This window comes from Ranitomeya imitator, chromosome 6 (assembly GCF_032444005.1).
Source record: "Ranitomeya imitator isolate aRanImi1 chromosome 6, aRanImi1.pri, whole genome shotgun sequence".
Classification (NCBI taxonomy): domain Eukaryota; kingdom Metazoa; phylum Chordata; class Amphibia; order Anura; family Dendrobatidae; genus Ranitomeya; species Ranitomeya imitator.
Window position 1 is genome coordinate 490,620,781 of NC_091287.1, and position 13,953 is coordinate 490,634,733.

The 13,953-nt window shown below is 40.6% G+C and overlaps 1 protein-coding gene across 1 annotated transcript in view; it reads left to right on the forward strand.

Moving 5' to 3' along the window:
- Positions 1–13,953, forward strand: part of VPS13B (vacuolar protein sorting 13 homolog B) — a 1,386,889-nt gene that overhangs the window by 361,105 nt on the left and 1,011,831 nt on the right. The window contains exon 17 of the mRNA XM_069731647.1: positions 9,502–9,680. Within this exon, the coding sequence (XP_069587748.1) occupies positions 9,502–9,680 (179 nt within the window). The remainder of the gene's footprint in view (positions 1–9,501; positions 9,681–13,953) is intronic.

Here is a 13,953-nt window from a genome sequence, read left to right on the forward strand (position 1 = left end):
TGGGGACTCCCTAGCAACCAGGCAACCCCCACATGTACTTATGCTGGCTAACAGATGTAAATCATTCAGCTGCGGCGATGAAAACTAAATCTCCGAGCACTAAAAAATACTCGGAGGACACCCGAGCATGCTCGAGAAATCTCGAGTAACGAGTATATTTGCTCATCACTAATAATCACCCTTCGTGTGATTAGTTGGGGACTGTACGTCTGACCGCTAATTTCCTCAGCTATTTTCTGAGTTCTTATAGGAGTGAATGGAGCGACATTAATGGATTGTCTTGTAGATATCCCATAAATGTCAGGAATGGGAAGCCCTCGTTAATTCGGACTTCACTATGGTCTTATTGTCCTCTACCACAAGGCTAGTTTGCAGTTTTCCTAACTGTGAGCGCCTCCGTTCTCCAATAACCAGCTCCCTGTGCATGTACGTGTCTGGAGAGTTGTATTCTTTTACAGTAGAGAATTAATTAACGATTACGGGTTGGAATGAGCAGGTGCTCCGGGGGCTTAATTACTTTTTTTTAGAAGTAATATTTACATTTACGTCCTGAAATGAAGCTGGCCCAGTATATTCTGTTTTTCTTTTATCTTTACTCGTTCCCAATTACTGAAACATTTATTGGAGGCATTTGCTGCACACATGATCCGACTTCTAATGGTGGTGGCTCGCTTTCCTTCGCTTTCCTTGGCTTTTTACAATAACACTGGAAAAAAAAATAAAACAGAAGTCTTTGCTGCTTTATTTCCTTGGAGGTTATTGAAATCCACTATAAGAAAATATTTGATTTTGGATTTCGCATATCTTTACAGTTTTTAATTAACCATGTATGCTTTATTGCACTTTAGGGATATATTTTTCTGTTTACAAGGCTTTTAGATTAGAACTTGTTTCGCGCCTCAAGTTACCTTTTATTTGTGTGCTTTAATTCACAGTGACCTTGCTTGCTATGTGTATGGTAATAGTAATTAATTAAAGAGCAATTTACTTAGACCATTTTCTGTCTCCAATAGTTTGTAGATATCTGTAAAGGAAACAAAATATGTAAGTGGTAAAGCAAACACTTAAAGGTGTTGTCGTCTATTGTCAACCTTTTAATAAAGGGAATCTGTCAGCAGGTTTCTTCTACCTTATCTGACAACAGCATAATGTAGAGAGAGAGAGACCCTGATTCCAGCAATGTATCATTTAGTTTATTGGGTGCAGCAGTTGTGATACAATCAACGTTCTTAGAAAGCTGTGGTGTGGCTGGGTTCAACTTTAAGCTCTGCTAAATGCTACATCTGTGTACATCGTCTATTGACAGTAAGCTGCTAATCAGTACTGGGACAGAGTTGGACTAGGCTTCATGTGGGCACTAGTCCGGCAGTGATATTCTCCTGCTGATAATGCACTTGTTATATTGAAACAAGAGCACACATCTTATTAAGTGGCATATCGCTAAAATCAGTGTCTCAGCCTCTTCCTCATGCTGTCCGCAGGTGACATAGCAAAAACCTGTTGACAGATTGATTCCCTTTTATTGCTCCAGTGTGCTGCACACATTCAGAAACAATATACCGGTATACTTATTTACCGAAGTGGCGCCGCTCTTCCACTCTGACCTTGTGTGTCGGCCACATTAGGTAAACAGTGTTTTGTGTCCAATACAGCCTGATCAGCGGTCATGTGACACTTTTTAGGTCATGAGACTGGTGGGGGGACACAGGGCTCAGGTCGGAGAAGTGGCGCCAGCTTTGGAGATTTAATTTACTTTTTCTTTTTTCCTTTTAATAATTATCCAAAACAGTGGGGCAATTACTAAGGGGTTGTCCACATCATATGAAATATATCCTATATTTAATTTAGTTTCATTAGTTACATGTACGCATGTAGAAGTGAAACCTTCTGTGGTGGGTGATCATATTGAAGGCACACATTTCATTCTTGTATTATCTCTGCACACAGCGCAGATGGATGTGTGCTGAAGTGAATGGGAGAAAAATCTGCTGCAAATACTGATGTGTTGACAAAATAAAACATGGATAACATTCTTGTGTTTTCGACACATTTTGTGCTTCCATTTTTCCTATTCATGCGTCAGATCTGCAGTAAAAGCTCTGAGAATTGATATACTGTGGATTTATATCTGCTGCAAATCTGCAAGGAAACAAATGAGCCACGTATGGAGTCGCATTCACTTTGCTGGTGCTAGGAAATCTTTCAGGTTTAGTGATAAATCTGCGCAGAGAAAATGCGACAAAAAAACATCATGTGCACAGATCCTATAGGTTTGGACACACTATCACTTGGGAAGCTCATAATTTGCACATAGGCTGTATGTCCAATGTCAAGGCATCGCCATTTTGGTGGATTCCCCCTTAAATGTTTCACTCCTTTTTGAAGTTTATCTTGGTTTTTCCTTTATTGTCTCACTTTTCTAGCTGACCACCGTCTCGGTGCTAGTATAGAAGCAATCACAGAAACGTCATGCTTCTATATATTATAGAAAAAAAAAACACAAAAATTGAACTTGGTTTGAGTTGGTATGCATGCAGCACATAAACGCATGTTCACATTGGCCATTCTACATTTCTTGTAGGATTTCTATATATTATACATGATAGATGCTATGAACCTTTGACCCGCTACATGATAACCGCAGAAAATTCATTTTTTTGTAGCTTCACCTTTATCTACTATACTAGATGGTGGCCCGATTCTAACGCATCGGGTATTCTAGAATATGCATGTCCACGTAGTATATTGCACAGCCCACGTAGTATATTGCCCAGCCACGTAGTATATTGCCCAGCCACGTAGTATATTGCCCAGTCACGTAGTATATTGCCCAGTCACGTAGTATATTGCCCAGTCACGTAGTATATTGCCCAGTCACGTAGTATATTGCACAGCCCACGTAGTATATTGCCCAGTCACGTAGTATATTGCCCAGTCACGTAGTATATTGCACAGCCCACGTAGTATATTGCCCAGCCACGTAGTATATTGCCCAGCCACGTAGTATATTGCCCAGTCACGTAGTATATTGCCCAGTCACGTAGTATATTGCCCAGCCACGTAGTATATTGCCCAGCTACGTAGTATATTGCCCAACCACGTATGTGTAGTATATTGCCCAGCCACGTATGTCACAGGTTAAATAATCTAATATATAATTGCCTAGAATACTACTTCCTGCAATTTGTGCCAACTTCCGTGGCTTTGTCCGGAGCTAATGTCCGGAGCTAATGTCCGGAGATAAGTGACGTCAACAGTGTCCAGTGTCTGATTGGTTGCCGCCTGCTGCGAGCGACCAATCAGAAACGTGCCGTACTGTGACACACTCCGCCCGCCATTTTGGTGTGATTTTTGAATTTTTACCTCACAGCAAGTTTCTACTGCGTGGAGGCGGGCCCAGTGACGTTGCTCTTCAAGCTCCTGCCGAATTTCGTCAAAAAAATGATAATACCATTTACCAAAACTATATATTTTTAGTTGTGAAGTGGTTCAGTGACATTTTCACACCAATTTTGAACTTTTGTTTGGTGTTTTCTCCATATACTGCCTATTATTCACTGACTGTTATACTGAGAGACTGCCGTTTATTAACCTCTTCTTTGCCACATTGGGTATATTGCTCTATTATTTGCCACATAAGGACATTGTCCATTATTGCCCAGCAATTTCTCTGCAATATAAACTGCCTATTTATTAATATCTGCATTCCTGCAAAGAACTATTGCCTATTATTAACTGGCTATTTTCCTACTACCGGACACTGCCTCTTATTAACCTGTTGTTTGCCACCACCACGCTTAAAGCTGTTTAGCTTAGCCAACATGAGCTCTAATAGTAAGGATACTAATGACACAGAGCCCAAAGCTGCTGATGGCGCACGTAAGATTAGGTCTGATAGAAAGTATACTAATAATGCAGGGCAAAAAGACGCCGATGCCGCACGTAAGCGCAAACAGCGTGCTAACAAGAGTACAGAGGATAGATGCAAGCGCATGGACACTGTTAAGTATACTAATGACACAGAGTCCAAAGCTTATGATGGCGCACGTAAGATCAGGTCTGATATTACTATTATTTATTAATTGTATTATTCTTACATTTGAATAAATAAAGTATATATGGATTCTAGACTCCCAATTCTTTAGAATCGGGCTGCCATCTAGTAAAAAATAAACATATACTCACCTTCCGAGGGCCCCTTGTAGTTCGGTCACATGACCGTGACGTCATGGCAGGTCCTTCTTGCTCAGGCGTGCAGGACCTGTGATGACGTCGCGGTTACATGACCGTGACATCATGGCAGGTCATTCTCGCGCAGGACCTGTGATGACGTCGCGGTCACATGACCATGACATCATGGCAGGTCCTTCTCCCATAGCATCCTTGCCACTGGAACCTGCCGCTTGCATGGAGCGGTTACCGGAGCGTAGCGAGGAGTGGGAAAGGCTGCGGAAGGTGAGTATATAATGATTTTTTTTTTTTTATTATTATTTTTAACATTAGATGTTTTTACTATTAACGCTGCATAGGCAGCATGAATAGTAAAAAGTTGGTCACACAGGGTTAATAGCGGCGGTAATGGAGTGAGTTACCCGCGGCATAACGCGGTCCGTTACCGCTGGCATTAACCCTGTGTGAGTGGTGACTGCGGGGAGTATGGAGCGGGTGCCGGGCGCTGAGTGCAGGGGAGTAGGGAGGGACTAATCGGACTCTGGCCGTTGCTGATTGGTTGCGGCAGCCATGACAGGCAGCTAGCGAGACCAATCAGCGACTTGCATTCCTTGACAGAGGCCGTGACCAATGAATATCCGTGACAGAAAGAAGGACAGACAGACGGAAGTGACCCTTAGACAATTATATAGTAGATAATTATCTAAGGGTTACTTCCGTCTTTCCTTCTGTCTCTGTCACGGATATTCATTGGTCGCGGCCTCTGTCTGTCATGGAAACCCAAGTCGCTGATTGGTCGTGGCTGTTTTGCCGCAACCAATCAGCGACGGGCACAGTCCGGAAGAAAATGGCCGCTCCTTACTCCCCGCAGTCAGTGCCCGGCACCTGCATACTCCCCTCCAGTCACCGCTCACACAGGGTTAATGCCGGCAGTAACGTACCTCGTTATGCCGCGGGTAACGCACTCCATAACCGCTGCTATTAACCCTGTGTGTCCCCAACTTTTTACTGTTGATGCTGCCTATGTGGCATCAATAGTAAAAGAAAATGTAATGTTAAAAATAATAAAAAAAACAAAAAATCTGCTAATCTCACCCTCCGTAGCCTGCCGAGCCGCACGAGCCTGCCGCCCGCGCCTGCCGCCATCTTCCGTTCCCGGCGATGCATTGCGAGCCCGCTAAGTCATCTGCGTAATTTCCCAATGCATCCTGTGAATGGAAGATGGCGGCAGCTGTGCGCGTATCGCCGGAGCTTCACTGGATCCCATGGGGTGAGTATATAACTATTTTTTACTTTAATTATTTTTTTTAACAGGGAGATGGTGCCCACACTGCTGTATACTATGTGGGCTGTGTTAGATACCGCGTGGCTGCTATATACTACATAGGCAGTGTTATATACTATGTGGGCAGTGTTATATACTACATGGCTGTGCTATATACTATGTGGGCTATGTTCTATACTGCGTGCTATATACTACGTGGCCACTGTTATATACTGCGTGGGCAGTGTTATATACTACGTGGCTGCTATATACTGCGTGGGCAGTGTTATATACTACGTGGCTGCTATATACTACGTGAGCTGTGCTATATATTACGTGGCCAGTGTTATATACTACATCGCCTGTGTTATATACTGCTTGGCTGCTATATACTGCGTGGGCTGTGTTATATAGTACATGGCTGTGTTATATACTACGTGGCTGCTATATACTGTGTGAGCTGTGCTATATATTACGTGGCCTGTGTTATATACTACGTCGCCTGTCTTACATACTGCGTGGCTCCTATATACTACGTGGCCTGTGCTATATACTATGTGGCTGCTATATACATACATAAATACATATTCTAGAATACCCGATGCGTTAGAATCGGGCCACCATCTAGTATATAATAATCGCCCAGTTTTGGTAACTGCAAAGTGGAGTAGGTCTTTTAATATATTTTAATATATTTCAATATTAATATATATATATATAAATATATATATATATATATTATATAAAACTTTAATTGTATATATTTTATGTGTTAGCCATTAGTAACGTTCTCTAGGCTCCCATGAACTATGGTCATTTTGTGTCAGATTAATGTGAAGAGCTGTTTCTCTACTTCAAACGTGTCAGTGATTTGAGGATGGCTCGTGTACAATTCAGCATTGTGTCCATAGGATTCCTTATATTACATCTGCAGACTTCTGGAAAAATGATGTTTATTCCTCTTGATTGTTGCATTGTGGTAAATCAAAGTGATAACTTTGCTGTATAGCTCAGTATCAAGTTTACAGATGTTTGCCTCCCAGAGGACGGAGCTGGGTCCTGATGTACAAAATTCTGCCAAGAATAAATTGTATAGGAAAATCCTTTGCAACAGTTTAAGTGACGGTAAAGGGAGTAGAGCCAGCAGGTCACCAGCTTCCATGACCTGACTTCCTACTGAATGACTGGGAAAGTCAGACGTGAAATAATAGGAGATGAAGCTGTGATTGGGACTCACTGAGCCTCTACAGACCAGCTGCTGGCTCCATGTGCTGATGTTAAAAGTTCAAGGAAAGTCTGATCATGTATAAGAAAGTTTTTGTGTGTCACGTCCTGATCCTTTTCTCTTCAATCTTGCAATTTTGGAGAACATCAGAAATCATTAGTCCAGGTCTAAGCTGTAAATCTGTGCTAAATCTACAGTAAAATTCAACATAGATTTTGCTTTTCCATTTTAAAGATCTGCAATAGAAAATGACATCCTGCAAAAGCCACCCATCTGGTCACTTTTTGCACTGAAATATTCTGCAGCATGTAAATGAGATGTTTGTGGAGTATCTTCAGCAGGAACCTGATGCACACTCTCTGGATTTTAACAGATTTGTGACTTTACATGGCATGAAGATAATCAACGTGTGGGTGATATTCATCTTTAAATGCTTTGTTACTTATTTCTCTGGCAGAAAAGAATTGCGTTGTGTAAACTATGGCACAGATTTCCTGTAAAAAACAAACAAACAATGTATATAGTTCTTGGACGGTTTCCCGCTCGTTTCAGTGTACATGTCAAAATTGTGATGGTTATTTTGGGTGAACGTATCTTTAAAAAAAATCCTCCGGCTTTCACTGTATACCTTTGCAGATTTTACTTATGTAAATCCACAGTTAGAATCTGTAACATTTCAGTCCAATGTGGTCCTGATATTACCTTGTTTTTACACAAAATTTGTCTCCTGAAAGCTACATAAATTCTAACACTACCCAAAACTGGAGCTTCGCATAAGGGTTCACGGGGTTGATTAAACTGGGCCATATTTCATAATAATTATTTATTATTACCTATTGTAGTGATAAAGAAAATCATTAGGAGCAAACCATAATACTAATGTTCTTTGTAAATCTTCAGTGATTGTAGCGGCAGAAAAATCATCAGTTGCCAGGTCACTCTAGGGAAGTGCCGTCGCTAGACAGCAGCGACTTTCCTCATCTGGTGGGCAGGATCATACTAATAAATGTATTCTGTAGACCCTCACTCATAGCATGGAAAATCCTGATGATTAAGGCTATGTGCACACAAATTCTTTTTCCGGAATCAGCCTGAAAATGTGCCAAAACGACCCTCCTCCAAGAATGGACATATTGCACAGTATTGTCAAAATGACATTGCTGTGCACATGTTCAGTATTTTGTTACTTCTTTTAACTGCTCCAAATAATATGCTCATTCTTCTGGCTACTACTTTTGGAAGATGTAGGCAAGAGATGTCGGCAGAGACACTTGTAAATAAGTCATGGCTCCACCTATGCATTTGTGAATAGCACAATGTATGGGGGAAAAAAAAGCATGCACATATTTCTGAAATCTCATAGCTTTTGCTGGTACTGTAAAAATCAGCTTATAATTTACATAAGGAGACTGCTGCAAAAAAACACAACGTGTGAACATAGCCCAAGTTTGGAAGGTTTTTTTTTTTTCTGTTGGGAAGTATAATAGAAATGTGTAAAATGTCTTCAGATAAAAAATAACCTCTCATTACTGAGATAGATGACAGTTGGTGCTCATGAAGTTCTATGACAGCTGTAATTTCAGGAGAACTTACAGCAGAATGTCTGCCTCTACCTCTAGCTCCTCTATCCCCTCACATCACCTCTTCATAGAATCTTATGAGCACCAATTTCCACCTCCTGTCTCAATATAGGAAAAATATATATATCTTTGTACCGTGTTAGCCAGTAGATAGAAAAATATTTAGAATTGAGTCCTCAGTGGTTGATACCTTTTAATGGCCAACTGAAAAGATGGTACTAAATTGCAAGCTTTCAAGACAATACACAGGTCTACTTCCTGATGAAGGGACCTGAGTAGTCTCGAAAGCTTGCAATTTGTTACCATCTTTTCAGTTGGCCATTAAAAGGTATCAACCACTGAGGACTCTCAATTCTAAATATTTTTCACCTCCTATCTCAGTAATGGAAAAGTTTGTCTTCACTGAATACTGATTTTACCAAGGAATTAAGAGCGAATGATCAGTTCAGGAGGAGAAAGAAGCAGATGTCTCTTTTAACATATATTACAAAGTTGCTTATTTTCATTTGTACTACTGATTTAATAAAATACAAAATTTAATGATGGGTTTTCATTAATGGTATACAGTCTGCAGGAACACTTTACAGCACGGGAAAGATTTAGGGTATATTGCGATGCAGCAAATGTGTTGAAGATTTTTCCACAGCTGTTCACTACATTAGAGAATCATCTTCAGGTTCTGCAGCAGATCTGTTTGACTTAATTTCATTAAAGGCGTTTTCCAGATTTAAAACCTTTTTTTAAAATGGGCATCATCTGTCTAAAACTAACAAATGAGCCAGCCCATTGCCGCTTCTCCACCATTGCCCCTAGTCTTTTGTTGCAGCGGTGACATAACGACTACAACATGTGACTGCTGCAGCCAATCACTGGGCACAGCGGTCATGCTAATGTAGACTTCATTAAAAGAAAATCTAGGCCTACAACTATGGAAGCGAATATGTAACACGTTGAAACAAAAAGACCATTTTATGCAATTAAATTACGGTAATTCTCACCAACAGCATCACTGCTTTGTATGTTCACGTCATCATTGCATTACCCGTGTTCCTTTATTTTTACTTGTTGGCAAAAATAGGGAAATCAAGATGTGCCACTGTGATATGATCACATATGTTATCTTTTACATGTCCTTTTCATTGTGTGCAGTGATTGTTAATTAGAAGATCTGGGAATGAATGTGGGATTTCAGTTTTTAATTAATATAAAATTAATATAAAATAAACTTATATATTTCTTTTTTTTTTTTTTTTATTTACCAGGACGAAACGGACTTACGTTCCTGTGAATGAATACATTTTTGAGCTGCCAAATTTGACCATTCAGGCAACAAGAGCTCAAACCCTTCTCCTGCAAGTTATTTGTCAAAGCTGGTCCTATGGGACAAGCACTTCCAGCTCTTCGGGTCTGAGTGAAGCTTTGCTGACTGAGGTCTTCTCAGGTAGGTCACTCTTTTTTCGGTTGCTTTTTGGCATGTAGTGGATATATTCCTGTGTTCCTGTTTTAATTTTTCCAGCACAGCAGAGCTCCACTGTCCTCTATTAACCCAGAAAGGATACCCTGCACCGGCAGGTGGCTCACTTGTAGAGAGGGCTGCAGCTTATTAATGCTACAGGCAGGAAGTTCTGCCACCCTGTTTTTAGCTTCTGCTGTGCACAGACAGACATACACACACAAACTTTCATTGGTGTTTTTTTTTTAAATCTCAAATTTATTTTAAAAGCCTTTATTTTTAGTCTTCTTTTACAAGCTTTTTTTGTGTTTATACATTTCAACATTTTGTTTTCTCCATGCAGTTAAACAAAGAAAAAAAAAAACCATCGCAAGCTGAAAAATTTTATCGGAAGCGCTACAAAAAATTGCCAATTATATTTTTGCAGTTTTTTTGGGGGGGGAGGTCTAATGACTTAGGCTAGGGCTACAAATTTTGTTCAGCGCCTCTGTTACATTGCGGTGCTATAGAAGTGAATTGGGTCTAATCTTTTCTATAGCATTGCGACGTAGCAGCAGCACCAATCAAACTTAATTCATGCAGTTTCTATGGAAGTCAGTGTCCCCATGAAGCCCTAGCCTTAGAGCTAAAATCTGGCTGCAGTGGTAAATATATACAGTGGGGCAAAAAAGTATTTAGTCAGTCAGCAATAGTGCAAGTTCCACCACTTAAAAAGATGAGAGGCGTCTGTAATTTACATCATAGGTAGACCTCAACTATGGGAGACAAACTGAGAAAAAAAATCCAGAAAATCACATTGTCTGTTTTATTAACAATTTATTTGCATATTATGGTGGAAAATAAGTATTTGGTCAGAAACAAAATTTCATCTCAATACTTTGTAATATATCCTTTGTTGGCAATGACAGAGGTCAAACGTTTTCTGTAAGTCTTCACAAGGTTGCCGCACACTGTTGTTGGTATGTTGGCCCATTCCTCCATGCAGATCTCCTCTAGAGCAGTGATGTTTTTGGCTTTTCGCTTGGCAGCATGGACTTTCAACTCCCTCCAAAGGTTTTCTATATGGTTGAGATCTGGAGACTGGCTAGGCCACTCCAGGACCTTGAAATGCTTCTTACAAAGCCACTCCTTCGTTGCCCTGGTGGTGTGTTTTGGATCATTGTCATGTTGAAAGACCCAGCCACGTTTCATCTTCAATGCCCTTGCTGATGGAAGGAGGTTTGCACTCAAAATCTCAAGATACATGGCCCCATTCATTCTTTCATGTACCCGGATCAGTCGTCCTGGCCCCTTTGCAGAGAAACAGCCCCAAAGCATGATGTTTCCACCACCATGCTTTACAGTAGGTATGGTGTTTGATGGATGCAACTCAGTATTCTTTTTCCTCCAAGCACGACAAGTTGTGTTTCTACCAAACAGTTCCAGTTTGGTTTAATCAGACCATAGGATATTCTCCCAAAACTCCTCTGGATCATCCAAATGCTCTCTAGCAAACTTCAGACGGGCCCGGACATGTACTGGCTTAAGCAGTGGGACACGTCTGGCACTGCAGGATCTGAGTCCATGGTGGCGTAGTGTGTTACTTATGGTAGGCCTTGTTACATTGGTCCCAGCTCTCTGCAGTTCATTCACTAGGTCCCCCCGCGTGGTTCTGGGATTTTTGCTCACCGTTCTTGTGATCATTCTGACCCCACGGGGTGGGATTTTGCATGGAGCCCCAGATCGAGGGAGATTATCAGTGGTCTTGTATGTCTTCCATTTTCTAATTATTGCTCCCACTGTTGATTTCTTCACTCCAAGCTGGTTGGCTATTGCAGATTCAGTCTTCCCAGCCTGGTACAGGGCTACAATTTTGTTTCTGGTGTCCTTTGACAGCTCTTTGGTCTTCACCATAGTGGAGTTTGGAGTCAGACTGTTTGAGGGTGTGCACAGGTGTCTTTTTATACTGATAACAAGTTTAAACAGGTGCCATTACTACAGGTAATGAGTGGAGGAAAGAGGAGACTCTTAAAGAAGAAGTTACAGGTCTGTGAGAGCCAGAAATCTTGATTGTTTGTTTCTGACCAAATACTTATTTTCCACCATAATATGCAAATAAATTGTTAAAAAAACAGACAATGTGATTTTCTGGATTTTTTTTTCTCAGTTTGTCTCCCATAGTTGAGGTCTACCTATGATGTAAATTACAGACGCCTCTCATCTTTTTAAGTGGTGGAACTTGCACTATTGCTGACTGACTAAATACTTTTTTGCCCCACTGTATATATTGTATATGCGGTACTTTATATCCAAAAATGTACACTTGGGGTACGTGCCAATGATCAGGAACTGCTGCTGGTTTGACGCTGCGTTATTTATGCAGCGTCCAGATGTTACAGCATAGTAGATGGGATTTCAAGAAATCCCATGCCTACTATGTGTCCACTGATGCCCCCTGATCGCCCATGGACACTGACATGCGGCACATCTCTCCAGATCACTGCATGTCAATTTCTTTTGCGGAGATGCTAATCTCCACAAACAGAAATGTAATCAATAGAATGTAATGAATGCAGTAAATCCTCACGGTTTAGTGAACACATGCAGATTTACCTGCGTTCAATAGACGGCAGTGAACATACTGCGTCCAAAGCGCTGCTGCGTCCAGAGCGCTGCTGCGTCCAGAGCGCTGCTGCGTCCAAAGCACTGCTAGTTCCGGCACCTGGCCTTGGTAGTAATCAGAGCTGCATGGAAACCCAGGAAAGATTATGTATGCTTGAGTGCTTTTATAAGGGGATTCTCACAGCAACACCTCTCCAGTACGTCTCCATTTGCTGCAGTTTAAGTTAATCATAAATTCACAATGTAATTTTAAAATTCAATCAGGGAAAAAAAAAGACAAGCGTGTACATGAGATTTCTGAAATCTCACAGCTTTTGCTTTTACTATAAAATTCAGTGTTTAATTTTGCATTAAAAAAAGATGCATGTGTGAACATAGCCAAAGACTGAATTTGTTTTTATTGTGTAGTTTAACCTCCCCTCAGCCATTTTCCATGTTAATGCAATTGGGGGAGAATAGGGTTAAGTGGTCCTTAATGGAAATAAATATTTTGAGTTTTTAGAGGCCCAGTGCACAGAATGTAAAGTGTCAGGAAACCTTTGATTTGTCGATTAATTGACCCAGAAATATCATGCACAAAACAGCAGATGTGTGAACCAAACAATAAAATGTAATTGGTGCCCAGCAGGCGGCATCTGACGGACATATTTATGGGTTTGTGTACCTTAATGCTGAAAGTGCACTAATTCTAAATCCATCTTGAAAAGTGTGACTTTTTCATTCTACTTCTTCAGGACTTTACCAAGTAAATCACAATTTTTTTTCACTCTACTTATGTTTAATAGATTTTTGTATTTTACAACTTGGTTTGATCGATGTTTCATTTTTTTTTTTTATAAATGAAATCTCAAAATTGCTGCAGTTAAAGACTAGAGGACGTTTTAGATGTAATTCATGCAACTTTTCTGGCTTAAATTATGGTGATTTTGGTAACCGCATTCATCCATGCCTCTTACATGTGAAGTTCTGCCCTCTTTTCACAATGTTGGCCGAGCTGATCGGGACTGGTATAAAAAGGCTGAACTATGAGGTGTGCAAACATTTTGCAGCTTTTAAAAACATTTTATGCCAGAATTCTGGTGAAATCTGATGAATTGCTGCCTGTTATCTGTATACTGCTATGACAATAGTGACCATCTATCCCTTTTCTTGTTGAACCTCTTAATGTCCTATGGCAAACATTTTCGTCATAGGTAGCTAAGCAAAGTGTGAAGTCGGATCAGGAGCTGAGCCTGCTTCATGCCTGTCAGATGTCGGCTGTGTTGCATCTGCCTGCAACGACTAGAGCTGGCCATGGCCATCAAAACTTGACACCCTTTGCAAGGAAACGCATACGGATTTTGATGCTTTTTTGTCACACTTTTTTCGCGTTTTACAAGAGTTTTAGTCACGTTTTTTAAGCGTTTTTTTTCACCAATGCGTTCCAATACTATTCTATGGCTATCAAATATACCAGCTTCATTTTAGTGACTGACCTCAGTCACAATCAACACAATTACCCCCATACAAGGATCAATATAAAACAAGAGGACAAATGGAAGTTTATAGAAAAATACAAGCTTAATTTTATTAACAATACTACCATATAAAAATTCACACCGCCATCACATGATGGTAGTGCAACATAGACAAAGTGTAAGACACCAGCAATAGGTCCACT